This window comes from Trachemys scripta, chromosome 11 (assembly GCF_013100865.1).
Source record: "Trachemys scripta elegans isolate TJP31775 chromosome 11, CAS_Tse_1.0, whole genome shotgun sequence".
In the NCBI taxonomy this organism is placed as follows: domain Eukaryota; kingdom Metazoa; phylum Chordata; order Testudines; family Emydidae; genus Trachemys; species Trachemys scripta.
The window spans coordinates 42,646,640-42,662,376 of NC_048308.1; the positions used below are offsets into that span (position 1 = coordinate 42,646,640).

Consider the following 15,737-nt stretch of genomic DNA (forward strand, 5'->3'; position numbering starts at 1 on the left):
TGACTATACCAACACTGCATACAGCTATGTACATGACATACATAATGCAATAATCAAATACCCCTAGTTATAAAGAGCATTAATGTAAAATATTCATTCAGCTCCAAGATCTATAGCTATAAAATACTTCAACTTCACAGATTTTCCAGTTACAAAACACAGTTAACCATAAAGTCTTAATTCTAATCTCATAAAAACTTCAAGGACATTTAATTTAGACTTCAGGGTAACTCAGAGGGCAGCTGGAAAAGCAAATGGCCAATGAACTTTCCAGAACTTAAATTCTGATTTATGTTTTTTTAACCCTTAGTTCTGCAACATCTCATATATCTCAGTCTCAGAACATTGTGCTCCCCACAACCTTAAAGGTGGGAGGCTTTCTCTAGCCAGTGTGAAGAGTTATGGCTACTTTAAGGCTCCCCCTCTCCTTTGGGTTAAGTGGGGAAGGAAAAGAAGGGCAATTGCTTGAGCAAATGGCTGAACGGCAGGGGCTCATGTGGGCCACTGGCCCATGCGCACCTGAGAGAGAGGGTATTTATAATTCGTTCCTTCCAGAGCAGCAGCATTGGTGGCTTCTTGATAATTGGATACTTCTAGAAACAACTGCCCAGTCAATACCTTAAAACAGCATTTATTTTAACTTCATGGGATTTAAAAATAAATAAATAAAATAAATGTAGGAATTAAACAATCCCTTGCTTTCTCCTGTCCCAAACTGTTCAATTTGCATTTGGTCAACAGCACATCACTAGGCAGCTTAAGGGAGTCATTACCATATAAGTGTTTAGCGAGGTCAGTAATCTGCTGAATTCTTTCCTCTTGTTGAGGCACCATAGGCTTGATAAACTTATTGAACTGCTTGTAGAGAATTGCCACTGCTTCCCTCGTTTTACACTCTGCAGAATACTTCCCAACTCTAACAACTGTAGCACTTGCTTCTTCATACCAAAACTGACACTGGCATGTATTGGAGAGAGAAAAAACATGGCATTTAAGAAATGGATACAACAAAACTTTATAAAAATGAAACAAATATTGACAATAAGAGCTTTTAGTGCAGTAGGTTTGTCCTATATTCTTGTGTCTCTTTGAATAACAGCAGTAAAGATGAGAAGTGACACAAATAATGTTCAGAAAATCTGTGGTGACAGCATAACCTGATGAATGATAACTCATTTGCAATATTATTCCTATAATCAAGAGTTGATGAATTTGCTGTTAAGTTGCTTTGGGCTCCATACAAATGCATTCTCTTTACAAGCAAAATGATATCCCTTTTTAGTTACTACCTTTCGAACCTCAGTTTGGGCTGGGAACCAAGTCTGTACTCTTATGCATCAGTAGAAATTCTGCAGGACAAATCAAACCCTCAGTTACACCTGTTATAACTCGATGGACTTCAAACTATGACTTCAGTTACATCTGTGAAACCCAATGTCTTCTATGAGGTTGCACAGATTTAACTCACTGGAAATTACAACTTGATCTAATGCCCACAGAAATCTTTCTATTGAGCTCAGTGGGCTTTAGAGCACATCCTCAGTGAACAATTTAGAGTGATAATGCACAAAGTGGAACAGAATCTGGTGCTCACTCAGTCTTAGCTATGTTAGCTCTGCAAGGCTCGGTCTACTCTACCCACCTGAATCGGCGGGTAGAAATCGATCTCTCGGGGATCGAATTATTGCGGCTCGTCGGGACGCGACAATCGATCCCCGAATTGATGCTCTTACTCCACCAGCGGAGGTGGGAGTAAGCGCCGTCGACGGGGAGCCGCGGAGGTCAATTTTGCCGCCGTCCTCACAGCGGGGTAAGTCGGCTTCGATAGGTCGAATTCAGCTACACTATTCGCGTAGCTGAATTTGCGCATCTTAAATCGACCCCCCCGCCCGTAGTGAAGACCTGCCCCAAGGCTAGCAGGCATAAAATTCACTAATTTTTTTGGTCATTAAGATCAGAACTGATGACTTTGCATACATGAGTCAAAAATCTATTGAGTGAGATGGTGCTATTTTTACAGTTCAGTAAAACAGAATAGTTACAAAACACTTTTTCAGAATAAAATAATTCTTTAAAGTTTAGCATTGGGAAATCCCAGCTCTTTCCAAGGGGTGGGGGACTAAACAAATATAATTGCACAATTGCTGCCAAATTGTTCACCTCCTCAGGAATGAACTGGATTTTGGGAATGTTTATTGACAGTGGGGAAATTGTTTTGTCCAAGGATTAACATTTTGATCTGTCATGAAGGAAAGTTATCAGTCATGCATTTAGATTAGAATGAAGAACTGAAACAGCTTTATTGCTAAAAATAAATGACCATGATGATAGGAATGTGCTTGATTCACAGAAGAGTAAAATGCTGCTAGAATTTGGTCTTTAAAAAACGTTCAGCGCTACATTACGGAGCCTATTTTAGCTATATTAGAGTGCAATTTTAGAATTCTCCAAAAGGGTAGTAAATGAAATGCTGTTGTGGATTTGAGGTTTCCAGGGGCGAGTGGAGAGGAGGAAATCATATATTTAGCTGATTTAGCAATTTAAAGTATTCTGTTTTAACCGCTACAGATTTGAATTTTTAAACAGGATTTCATTTTGCAGCTTTACAAACTACACAGACAGTTCACAGTGACCAGCAGGCAAAAGTAATGTGTTGATTTGGAGAACATGCGTCGCTTTTTGTTGTGCACCGGAATCAGGGCCGGCTCTGGCTTTTTTGCCGCCCCAGGCAAAAAAGCCTCCCGCCGCCTCCCCCCCCCCAGTGCGGCAGGGGAGGGCACCGAGCCTGGCCGCGGGCCGCTCTCCCCAACCAGCTGGAGCCCCGGGAGGAGGGCGGAGAGCCCGGCCGGGGCTCCGCTTTCCCCGGCGGCCAGAGCGCTGGGGGGAGGGCGGAGAGCCCAGCACAGCTCCACTCTCCCCGGCGGACAGAGCGCCGGGGGGAGGGCGGCGAGCTGGCCGTGGCTCCGCTCTCCCCAGCGGCCAGAGCGCCGGGGGAGGGCGGTGAGCCTGCTGCAGCTCCGCTCTCCCTGGCGGCCGGAGTGCCGCGGGAAGGGCAGTGAGCCCAGTCGCGGCCCCGCTCTCCCTGGCGGCCAGAGTGCTGGGGGAGGGCGGCGAGTCTGCTGCAGCTCTGCTCTCCTCGGCGGCCGGAGCACCGCGCCGCTCCCCTCCAGGTGCCGCCCCAAGCACAAGCTTGGTGGGCTGGTGCCTGGAGCCGTCCCTGACTGGAATACATTGTGGAAAACAATCAAATGTATGTTCCAAAATAGTCCGAGTCACTGTGATTATCACTTATTGATGGAAACTTTGTTCTGACATGAAGGAGGGAGTGGACAAATAGCATTAACAAAACTAAGATATGTAGGACGCTTTGACAATTTACTATTTTCCATCAGAATAAGACAAGTCAATTTATTAAGTGACAGATGTAATACTACTGGAAGTCACTGGATGGTGCTACTGGAGATGGTCTTACTAATTCTGTTTATCTGAATGTTTAGGAGTTAGATCTTGGGAAAATTCTGATTTTCAGCTGTGGTGCAGCTCTTTTTAGATGCTAAACGTATCACCAGTGAAGTCTGTTTTGCTCTAACTAAAATATTTTTCTTAGGTTGCAGTTGCTGCTTAAAGGCTATACACATGAAAACAACCAACCAATACATTAATGGCCAAACTAAATCAATCCAGGGCCCAAAGCACAACCCACAGGGACTCCCCAATGGTCCCACACCTGTGCTGTGGCCCTGTACAGGAATCACGGCCTCTTCTCTTCTTGGATTGCCAGCAAGTTTCAGAGTTAAGACAAATGAAGCAGTTCAGAGCTTTGGAACTAATGTTTCAGGCTCTCTGCAAACTTAGACAGGCATCAGTTACAAACAGGTCACAATTTCAAGCTTTTCTTTGCACCCATAATGCCTACAAGCAGGTTTTTTTTTTAAATGAAGATTGAGTTCTGATTTTGTGACTCCAGGAGCTGGTTCTAGGAATGGACTTATAGTGCCCATGCAGAGGCCACTCAAAGCACTCTGCCGCCCTACACAACACTTCAGTGTATCGTCCCCCGCCACCACTCAAATTTGGCCTGACTGCCCCTCTGTCATGATGGATGGGTGGTGGGGTGAAATTTGAGCACATGGCATTACGACTTGGCACATGGGATCACAGCTGCCCAGAAATCTGCTGTCCTTGCAACTGCCTACCTTGCCTATAGCTAGAGCGGCCTCTGTGCCTATGCTTTAATTCCATCCTGATTCTGTGGCATCAACGTATTACAAAAGGGACAATTGCATATGAGCAATATCACTACCTTGAGTAACCTCTCCATTGTCTCTCTGATTAGGATATAGAGAGATCTGTCCCTCCGAGCTGGGGAGAACCAATCAGAACAGTGCTACATCTCCAATTACCTTGAGATGGTGTTAAGTAGTATCACAAAGAAATCACCCTAATTTATGCAGATCCAGTGGTCAAGGAGCCCAGGGTAGGATGTATGGAACTGAAGCTGCAAATCCAGTTTATTAGTTGGAACAGCAGCTACAGAAGGGCTGTGTTGCAGCCCCAGAGGTGAAGGTGGGGGAGTTAAACATATCCCCCCCAAAACTCCAAGGTGTCTTCACAAAGGCAGTACAGGGACTTATGGGTCCAAGAGGATTAATAGCACAAAGTCTAACTATAGAGGAGTACACTTTTATCTCCCCTTGCAGGCCCCATACTGGCCCTTTATCAGAGCTACAGAGTGGATTTCAGGTTTTATTAATACCTCTTCCATCATCTGCTGCAGATGCTCAATCCGATCCAAATTTTGCTTGTAATCCTCCACAACTCTGCCAAATTCGCTCAGCTGTTTCTGTAACTCGTTGACTGACTCCAAGAGAACACCAGCTTTACCATCAGGATGATTTATTACACAGCCAGTAACTTTCTTCTCTAAATTATCCATCTTCTTTCTCAGAATCTATTTTGAAAGGTGCACTCTTGTTAACAATTATGCCAGAAAGGTCATGGATGTTTTTAGAAATTGAACAGTAGGGAAAATTTGCAAGCCTCCCTTCATAGCCCGTTGTCTAAAAACTACAGTTAAGAACACTATACATTTTCAAAAGCAAAGACAGAAGACTCTACCCTAAGATGGGCATGGACAACTGCTATTGCAGTCAATGGAAAAAACACACATCTCTCCAAAGGTAAATTGAGTTAAACATTTCCAACTTTTTAACTTCAAAGAAATAGATCTTCCTAGCCATAAAAGATAGGCTCTTATTATTCACCCTTGAATAGAAAGATCTAGATGGTATCTAGAAAAAGGGCAAAGGAAGAATTTTAGCTTCTCATTTTGACTAAAAACAAGTTAATTTTTAAAAGCTTATTTTGTTAACTTCTACAGTATTAATTTCAACATACAGGTCAAGAATCTGATGTCAGTAACATCAGTGCAAATCTGGAGTGATTCTGCTGATTTGAAGAAACAGGAGTAGCTCTCTATTTACACCAGTATAAATGATGTCAGGAACTGATGTACACATTGTATGTTGTTATTCATAGATTGGAAGGCCAAAATCACGTAGTCTGACCTCCTGCTTAACAGAAGCCAAACCATTTCACCCAGTAACACCTACATCGAGCCCATAACTTCTAATGTTATTACCTGCATTTTTTCAGCATACATTTCAACCTGCTGAATTTGTATCTTAAGAACTTTCAGATTTCGAGCTTTTTCTGTTTTCTTGGTATAGTTAAATTTCAGGTTGTTGAATTTCTTTTTCAGATCTTTAAATGACTCTCTGAGCTGTAAGAAAATTAGCATATTTTTCAATAAGAAACACCAGAGCACATTTTAAGATTGTTAAATGGCTGCTAAGACAAATTAACTATAACAAGAACATTCAGAGCTTCTCCTGGGGATTAAAAACACTATAGATCATAAAGGAATCTTTGTGCCCTCCGTTCCTCAGCAGGTAAAACTATAAGTCAATGTTTCTTTTCAGTAGTGGAAAAATCTTGCTGAATGAACATTTAACAATATTACATATAAATCCTTGAAAATATACCTGTAATATAAACATTCTTCTGATGAGAAAAATTTGCTTAACTGCCTAAGGCCAGCATAAAGCCCTACGTACCACTTAAGCCCTGTGAGCATGAAAGGCATGAAGAGAACAATTGCATAAGGGAAGCTTTGCACCTCCTGCATGTTGAAGGGGGTCTACGAGTCAGCTAGCACAGAAATGGATGGTTTGGTCAGGGTAGGAGCCAGTGGATACTTGCTTAGGGTTAAATCCTGGCCCCAAAACTTCCATTGACTTCAATGGGGCCAGAATTTCACCCACATGAGGTATGCAGAGGAATTTTGTCTGATATTCCAATTCATAGGCTGAAGTAGTGGCCATGGAGGTGCTGTAAATCCCATGACCTGCCCATGTGTTGAGGGACATGAGTTTCACACTGTACAATTCTTCTTAGTTCCTGGATAAATAGTCCACCGAGGCTTGGATGAATTTCATCCATTGTGACTTTCCCCTACAAAATTTGATTTAGTTTGTATCACCTTAGTTTTTTAAAGATATGACATGATCATTATACTATGAACTAGTCTTTAGCAACCACTCATGAGAGAGACAAAAATTAGTTAATAGGAAAGGTACTTTAATAAATGTGGAACAACCACTTAATCCATTTGTTTGGGGATACTTTGGGAGATTTTCTCCAGATAGCAGGTTCCCTAATAAGAATAATTTTTTGTATAAAGTTCATTCCAGAAAAAACAAGCATCAACAAGTATTTGTGTTACATAATCAGAATAATACTGCAGTTGTAGGCAGTGTATTAGCTGTATAATAAGGAAGGTAACATTTAAGGCCCTGATCCTGCGAAGAGCTACACACATGCTTAATTTTATACACAGTGAGTAGTCTGATTGTCTTCAATGGGACTAACAATGTGTAAAGATGTTCATAACTCTTTGCAGGATTGAGGCTTAATGTTGTGTCAGCACTGGAGCTTTGGTGAAATTTTCAGACCCATAGTTTATTTGCCAAAAAAATGCAGTTTCAGGGCGACCAAAACAATCTGAGAATTCAGCAAATAGTTTTAGCCAAATACAAAATGAGGGTGGGGGAATTGAAATAGCTGAAATGGTTCATTTCAACATTTTCTAAATGACACATTTTGACTTTGTTTTAAAGCAATGTTTCATTTTGAAACTTAGCTAGATTTGTTTATTTTTTAAAGGATAAAACATGCCTGAAAAACAAAACAAAATGAAAAAAAAATCATCTAAACCCAAACAAAAGACTTTGTTCTAAGCAAAACATTTTTGTTTAAGTCAGGAAAAACAAAAAATATTCAATTTTGGTTCAACCAGAAATAATTATTTTTTGTTAATATGATTCAAATATGCACAAAAAACATGCATAGTATATTATAATATCAATTTAAATTGTAAACAGTGCTCATTACCATGGCATATAATTGTATAGGCCTGTTATGGTTTTATTTATATATTTATTTTTACTTTGTTATCAGTGTTGCTTTGGGTTCATTTTAAAATGCTCTGTTATAAAACATATTTGGGGTTTTGTACAATCCTGTTTGTTTCCCTATATAACAACTTTCCCTATATATTCAGTGAGATTAGCACATTGAATGTTTTGTTGAATTCCACTAATATTTTTTATTGGTTCAGAGTTATTTTTCCTTGAATCTTATATAGTTCTCCAATTTATTTATAACTGCTAACATGTCTTTTTTGCATATTTACTAAACAAATAACTTAAAAAAAAGTTTTTAAGGGATAGACCACAAGAGACATGAGTGAACCATTTCTGTTTATGATGTGCTATTATAATTATAAGAAGCTGCTTAAAATATATTTTTGGTACTTTATAAAAGACATCATTAGAACTAAAATTTAATTTTGAAATAAAAAATTCTAACAATGTATAATTAATACAAATAAAAGAATTTAAATGCTTTTTTTAAAATCGGGGATCCTCCCACCCGAAACTTCATGTACCCTCACAGATTAAAGACTTTTGCTTTTATAAGATCTTGTACATTATGGCTGTATGAAATAAACTGTTCTAAAGTGATTTTTATCTAGACCAAGCGATACAAAATAGATGTATAAAATTCATTTACCAGTCTTAATGATCTAGGGCCTGATCTGTTCCTACAAACACTTATACTAGAGAGTAACTTTATTCGCTTGTGTAGTATCAGTGGGCTCAGGATCAGGCCCCCAATTTGGTATTTAACATATTTGAGTTTTTGTGTATTTAAGAGTCAGTCAGACATATATTCAGAATCCAAAGAGTAATGAATGCCTGTTTTGTAGTTACTGTAAGCACAGTGGCTACTCATACATTATTATTATTACTTACTAATGTTAAACCACCAAGGGACATATTTTTCATTTGCATTTAATCTAGGAGGATAAAATTCTCAGCTAGCACATGATATAAGCAATGCACAGACAGATGGCATTGACTCAGTCTGAGAGAAAAGAAGGGAATTCTATCATCAAGTGTGATCTCCAATTAGTTAAGCTGTTCATCCCTCCTAATTACAAAGAATAATAAATCTATGATAAAGCACCATGTTAATAAAGGCAGGTGTATGGATTGACATTTTGTCTTCAAAATACAAAATCTTCATTTTAAATCTAATTTGGAGGAAAATCCCAGGACTGACATATAGATGAGTAAGAGTTTATTTTGGTTTACTTTCAGAGCTTATACCCATACACTACTAATCATTTATAAGGACAGAGGCTCTTTTCATAGCACTATGGGTATGTGAAATGAGATCGCCTTGTTTCAGATAAGATGGTTCATGTGTCAAAGGTCTGCAGCTGCTGTCACTCTTCTCTCAGACTCAGTGGAAAACCAGCTCAAACTCAGGACCATACACTGCTCCCCATCGACGCATGCAAACAACTACTACTGACATCAGCAACTGCATGCTCTCATTGAGGGCAGTATACAGCTCTGAATATTTAGAAGCAGAGAAATCTAACCTTATCTCAGTTCTTCACTCATTTACTGCAAAATGCAATGTGAAATTGCTAAAAGAACTTTTCCTCCAAATACCTACATGATTTCAGCCTCCTGGTTTAATGGAACTTTATCACATAGTGATCTGACCATAGTCTCATAGTCCTTATTCATGCAGCTGTTCCTAACTATAGTCTCCTGTGTCATAGGTGGAGAATGATGGTGGAGGAGGGGGATGGCTGCTACCACTTGCTAAGACTTATCACACAAGAAGCACAAAACAAACACTAAAAGCAAGGCATAAAGCCACTTTAAAAATGTTTTTGTTAACTGTAAAGTTTAAGAAAAACATTTTTTATTCATATCCAAGATTCTTCCGGAGGCACTTTAATGAGGCATTCCCCTCTCCTTTTTCACTCCCACATAACCTCCTGGAGTCTGGGTATGAAAATAGGCAAGAGGGGAAGGTGGCTGAAAAGAGATTTTCAAAGGGATAGAGACAAAGGAACAAACAGAAGCAAAGCTGGCTAGAAGATGGGGAGAGGAAAAAGATGCCCTTCAATTTATCACTGGTTATGACTTTAGCACTGGGATCTTGTCAAGTCGGCAAGGTGCTGAGAACCCTCAACTCCCACTGACTTCATGGATTGAGGGTGCTCAGTACCCCTCAGGAGTTCTCAGTACCTGGTAGGATTGAGCCCCAAGCACCAAAGTATACCTCCCTGTAAATTTGAGGAATATAACAAGATGGGGGCTTGGGGAGGGCTGAGGCTCAGTTCAAGGTACATTATGGTACAGATTTGCTGCAAGGTGGATTGCAAAATTATTCCTAGCTGCGAAAGGTCTTTTTTTTTTTTTTGCAAACAGGGGCGGCTTTAGGCACCAGCAAACCAAGCACATGCTTGGGGCAGCACATTTTCAAGGGCAGCATTCTGGCCATTTTTGTGTGTGTGTGTGTGTGTGTGTGTGTGTGCTTCCGGCAGCAAACGCCTAGAGCTGGCCCTGGCAGCAGCAGCACGTTGTGCGCGGGGGGCGCCCTGTAGGCGCTGCGGTTCGCACCACGGGGGAGCAGTGCCCACACCTTGTGGCGGGGCCAGGCAGGCAGGCTTCGAGCGGGGGACATTCAGGCTGGGGGACACCCCACGGGGCACATGGAGCCGCCTGCAGCCGCCGCAGGGCAGCTGCCCCCAGCGCTGCAGCCGGGGTTGGGCGAAGCGGCCTGAGCCACCCAGGGACTGTGGCAGGGCGGCCAGAAGTAGCAGCAGCAGCAGCAGGGGGGCCATAGAGGGCGGGGCGCTGTCGTGCGGGGCCTGCGTCCCGCTCTCCGGGGCTCCGCTCCCTCTGGGGCTACCCTGCCCCGGCTCCTCAGCCCTCTGCTGGGGCGGTTCCCTGGCTCTGCCCTCCCGGGTCCCGGCCGGTCCTGGAGGCGGGAGCCCTGGATGGAGGGACCCTGAGCTGAGGCGTGCCCCGGGAGCCCCGCTGCTTTCCCCAACCCTGCCAGCGTCGGACTGGCTGGAGGTGAGGGGGGAACGGGCAGAGTCATCACTGGTGGGGAGGAGCCCAGGGCTGGGGCAGCAGGGGGTGTGGGTGGGGGGGGGAAGAGAGAGCCCAGAGCTGGGGCAGCAGGGGGTGTGGGTGGGGGGGAAGAGAGAGCCCAGGGCTGGGGTGGGAGGGGGGAAGAGAGAACCCAGGGCTGGGGTGGGGGGCAGCCAACATTTTTTTTGCTTGGGGCGGCCAAAAACCTAGAGCCGGCCCTGTTTGCAAAGGTCAATTTGCAAAAAGAATTAAGTCATTTTTAATTTCATGTGCATTAGCTAAACATAGGGCTAGATCCTGGACTTATCACAAGGCCTGAGTAAGGGGAGCACATAGTTGCACTATCCTAAAAGCATATCAGTGAGTCACAATTCAGACCCTGGCTCTCCTTTGTTCAGGGTAGCCCCATACCTAGCACAACTTACTTCCTCATCTATACTGGCTGATGCACTTGGGTAGTATGGAGGGGTGGGGATGGGAGACAATGCAAAGCTCCACCTGTATTCTTTCTCTGCCCCCCTGTGTAGAAAGAGGAGCAGTAGCTCTGTAGGGGCTGTGTCCCCTTCTTGTGCACGGACCAGTTGTGCAGGTAGCTCACGTAGGCAGGTAAAGGGATAAAAGACCTTGACACCTGCTTCAGACATTACAAAGGCTTACAGGGCATGAGCTCTTGTTTTTGTCTTTGCAAGCGCTCTTTTAAAAGTAACAAAAAAGACAGATTTCTTTGTTTTGTCTGCAAGACTGTTGCACATCTGGTTTTACACATCTGAACATAAATTTTTTTCCCTGCTTTTTAAAGGAGCATTGATCCTTTACTAGTAGACCAGAGTCTTAAAAACAAAAAAACAAATACACCATTGCTTCGGATCTGAATATAGCACTTTCAGATACCAATAAGTCGCTGATCCTGCGAACACTTACAGCACGTGATTTACACACATGGTTAAACTCATCACACTAAAGTTAAGCATGTGCATAAGTGTTTATAATAGGGTCTAAAATTGCTGATCACAAACTGTTTTGAATTTACATTTGAAATTTGGTGTTGCCGATTGGTAAACTGCAAATAATTAGGTTAGCTGGTTGCTGTTAGTGTACTGTTTGACAGGCACTAACAACTGCTTCCTACTACTGAGAGATGAAGTGAAATGTTTACTGGCTTACATGTGGTAGGTGGCAAAGGAACTATTATTTGATACATGGGTACTTGTTGTTAAGAATAATATCAGCCTTATTACTGATGTTTAATAAATACATTTTAAAATAATTAATTGCACTATTTTAAAACTCTTAAGAACAAACTCATAACTTTTATCTTCTTGAACTAATTCAGTGTCATCGATTTACTTGGTATTTATGTAGTTTTAGTTTAAATGTTTAATGAAGAAAAGTGGCAACGGATTAACATGTATTCAGGTACAATTATCTGTTTGTACAGAATTTGTATTTGAAACATCCTCTGTGCTAAGTAATAATGGAAATGGAAACTAATTAAAGACAGACATCAAAGGGGCTATTTAGCATTATTTCAGTTATATTAAATACAACATTCAGTTAGGCTATTGGGTGATAGGCATTAACCCAGTCAGCCAACCTACTTTCCCAGCTACTTTTATACCTTAATTGAAAATATAACCATGTAATTATTTTTACAGGGGGGTTTTCATTAGGTTTGAGGCCCTAATGGGTTGACTGTATTTTGCAAAGCAGCTACTCAAGAGTATTGATGAGTAACAAGTGCACTGACATTTATTTCATTTAGGTTTTGGGGACAGAGGAGCGTGAAAGTAATTTCTCACTTGCTCATGCTCTCTCTGGTTAATCCAAATAGTAAATAAATAGAAATATCATTTTACTTAGCAGGGAATCACATCCCCTCTGCCATACTGTGATCACTGCATAATCCTAGGAACATAGGAATGAGACCAGAAGTCCATCTAGTCCAATAACCTGTCTCTGGCTAGTCTTAGATACAGAGCTGGTTGGGGAATGTTTTTTCCCCCCTGCAGATAATCTTCTGTTTTCAGCAGAAAACTGAAATCAGAAATATTTTGACTGAAACCTGGAATATTTTGTTTGTGAAGTGCTGCTGCGATGCTTTGTGCTGCTGTTCTCCTCTCTAGGATGGGCTCCCTGGTCAGACTACATCTCCCATGATGTACCCCAATCTCCCCTGCCCCATTCTGAAGAGAGGTGGTTCATACTGGCAGTTGGCTGCAGTGTATCATGGGGGATGAAGTCCAGTGGGGAATCTGACCCACAGAAGAGACTGGGAGCATGAGGCACCCGAACTACAACTATTATGAGGAACCACAGTGTTACTTCAGAATCAAAATATTTCAGTTTGGGGGCATTCAGTTTTTCAATAATAATACTGAAATTCTCCCTGAAAAGTAGACATTTTAAAATAAATAAATAAATAAATAAACAAACCCCATTTAATCAAAACCCCAATTTTCTGCTGAAAAACAGTTCAATGAAAAATTTTCAACCAGCCCTTCTGAGAAATGTACAAGATTCCCTTTAATAGACAATTATAGATTAACCAATTTCAATTAACCGATTTCAACCTATGTCAATTTCTTCCTAATTTTGATTTTTGCTCTGACTGCTACCCAACGAACTGTGGATGTTCTCATTATCTACACTGAGTGGCTAACCCATTTTTAAAATCCTAACCTTCTTGACCTCTGTAATGTGTTGTGTCAGAGAGATTTTTCATTCATTGGTTTTAAATGTTACCATGTTTGATGAGAACAGGGTAAATATGAGTGCCACATTTATCTTCTCTATACCATTCATTAGTATGTATACTCTTTCTTGTCCCCTCTTATTCATTCTCAGTCCTTTCAATCTATCAAACCTCTATTCATTTTTGTTGTTTATAATTGAACCGCTATTTCTGTTAAATATGCAAGGATATTGTATTGTTATTATTTATTAGTAGTATTTGTATTACCATAGTGTCTAGGAGCCCTAACCATTGAATAGGACCCTATTGTGCTAGGTGCTGTACAAACATAACAAAGAACTGGGCCCCTGCCACAAGGAGCTTACAATCTAAGTAGGGTGCCCAGAACTGAACACAGCATAAAAGTTTTCAAAGCAGCATGTATGTTATTTTAAAAGAGCTAACTGTAATATAGCACATTGGAAATATGAACCTTAAATTTGTTTGTTGACTCGGTTAAAGGTGACCTGCCAGGGGAAAATACATGGATCTTATGTCCCTTTAGTTTCTTTGTGGTGTATAAAGAAAGCCTGAAAGGTTTTTGTTAAAAATTAAAATAAAATAAAGTAATGAAAATTTGCTTTTTACAGTCAAAATCCAAGATATTTCTACCCTGGACGATGCTATGGTGACTGGCAAAATAGTGACATTGCAAATGGATCAACTGATAGGCTAAGTGACTTTTAGTCAGACTGATTAATGTTTTTCTTTCTTTCTTTCTATGTTTTGGTTTAACTTCAGTGCCTAATGAACGCTTGGCTGAAAGGATGTCCTGTTAAAGTCTCAACACTGCTGCAATTTAAGGTGTCAAACCACATAGCTGAGGCCCCCAAAATTCCTCTAAGACCCAGGGAAGATCAGATTTGACATTCTGATATATCTAAAGTAAAAAATGATTAAGTGTTTTGTTTTGTCTTTTTTAATGAATGCCTTCTGGTCTTGTTTATACACAATTAAAAAAGGAGGGGTTGGTAAAAAATCATTTAAAAAATCCTTTGCAGGTCACATTTAAACCTCTAATTATAATACCAATAATTCTTTTTAACGTGAGGAACAACAGTACAGTTACATGATACATAAAATACTGCATTTGTTTGAGGCTTTTCTTTAAAGACATTTATAAACCCAAGCAACTGAACTAAACCAGATTTAGATAAGAGCTATGCTGCACATCTGAACCTGAGAAAGTGCAGCTGTTATATTTGCATCCCTCTTTTTGTGTGTGAAAACCATTAATGTCAGAATAGTAACTTAATGTAGATTTGAATACAGGGTTGGATTTTAAACATAGGCCATAGATTTTACTTGTATGTGGATCAAGAGCTGCTGCTAAGATGAAAATCAACTTTACTGTATATGTATATGGTATTTGTGGGAATACATAAGCCATAACACACATTATAGGACACAACAGTTTTTAGTAATTTACTCTGTTCTTTTCACCAGACCTCATTTATCTCTTCTCTACTTGTGCAGTACTGGAAGCTGTGTGACAGTTCCTCCTCATACTTATCTGCTTTGGTTCTCCAGTTAATGCTGTCACACTCCAGTGTAGCAAGCTCCTGCTGTAGAGTCTTTACAGAAATATTAAAGCAGTTCTAAGAAAAGAGAGAGTACAAAATGAAATAATTATGAGCTGGATCTGCTGCCTACACAACATAGCAAACGCCTAACTCTTATGACATTGCTTATGGTTTAAAATACAGAAAACGTTTCTGCTTTAACTTTGACAATTAAAAATAAAATTATTTCAGAGAAAGAATATCTGTCCCAGTGTGGGTACCATTAACGGCTAGATTAAGGCATTGATCCTAGCCTATAGAAAGGGGAAACGTGGCTGCACCTCCCCAGACTAGGACAGGAACTGTGGTTCAGAGTTGCAATTCCTGCCCTGTTGGTCCTGCTTTGAGCAGGGGTTTGGACTAGATGACAACCTGAGGTCTCTTCCAACCCTAATATTCTATGGTGTCCCCCAGGTTCTGGCCAGTCCCCTCTCCCCTATCTATGGGGAGTAGTGGCACCTTAGAGCCTGCTCCCTCCCTCCCATGTGCAGACTGGTAACTTGGATAATGTATGGAGGGGGAGAATGGGAGTGCTTTGTGCCCCCTTTCCTCCCTTGCGCAAATATATAGGAAAAGTGACAATCTTGCCAGGAAGGAATAATGCTTTCCTAAAACAATACCCATTTCACTAGGAAAATTAGTCTCTGGAGGAAGGCTAGAATCTACTAATAAGATGACATTTTTATTATATTTCCCTGTTTGTTCTTTCACCATAATTTGTTTATAAAAGAATATGGATGCAAAACCACCTCTAAAAAGTAGCAGGAGTCTAAAACTTACATACTTTAGTAGCTGTCAAGAAATCAGCTATTAGGACCTGACCTGCACAAAGAATATCAGGGAGCAGGAAAGCAGATTTTCCCTCCCCTCCCTCCAACACTGACTGTATTCACAGAACTCATAATTAAAAACAAACAAAAA

The 15,737-nt window shown here is 40.9% G+C and overlaps 1 protein-coding gene across 9 annotated transcripts in view; it reads right to left on the reverse strand.

Moving 5' to 3' along the window:
• The window catches only part of CCDC141 (coiled-coil domain containing 141), a 152,842-nt gene that overhangs the window by 36,254 nt on the left and 100,851 nt on the right, over nucleotides 1-15,737 (reverse strand). For 8 of the 9 annotated variants that reach the window (XM_034785769.1, XM_034785770.1, XM_034785767.1 and 5 more), the window contains 4 exons: nucleotides 14,703-14,852; nucleotides 5,642-5,782; nucleotides 4,757-4,951; nucleotides 774-957 (listed from right to left, as the gene is read on the reverse strand). In XM_034785769.1, the coding sequence (XP_034641660.1) occupies nucleotides 774-957; nucleotides 4,757-4,951; nucleotides 5,642-5,782; nucleotides 14,703-14,852 (670 nt within the window). Of the gene's footprint in view, nucleotides 1-773; nucleotides 958-4,756; nucleotides 4,952-5,641; nucleotides 5,783-14,683; nucleotides 14,853-15,737 lie in introns of those variants that run through there. The other variant, XM_034785776.1, reaches the window with a different exon arrangement.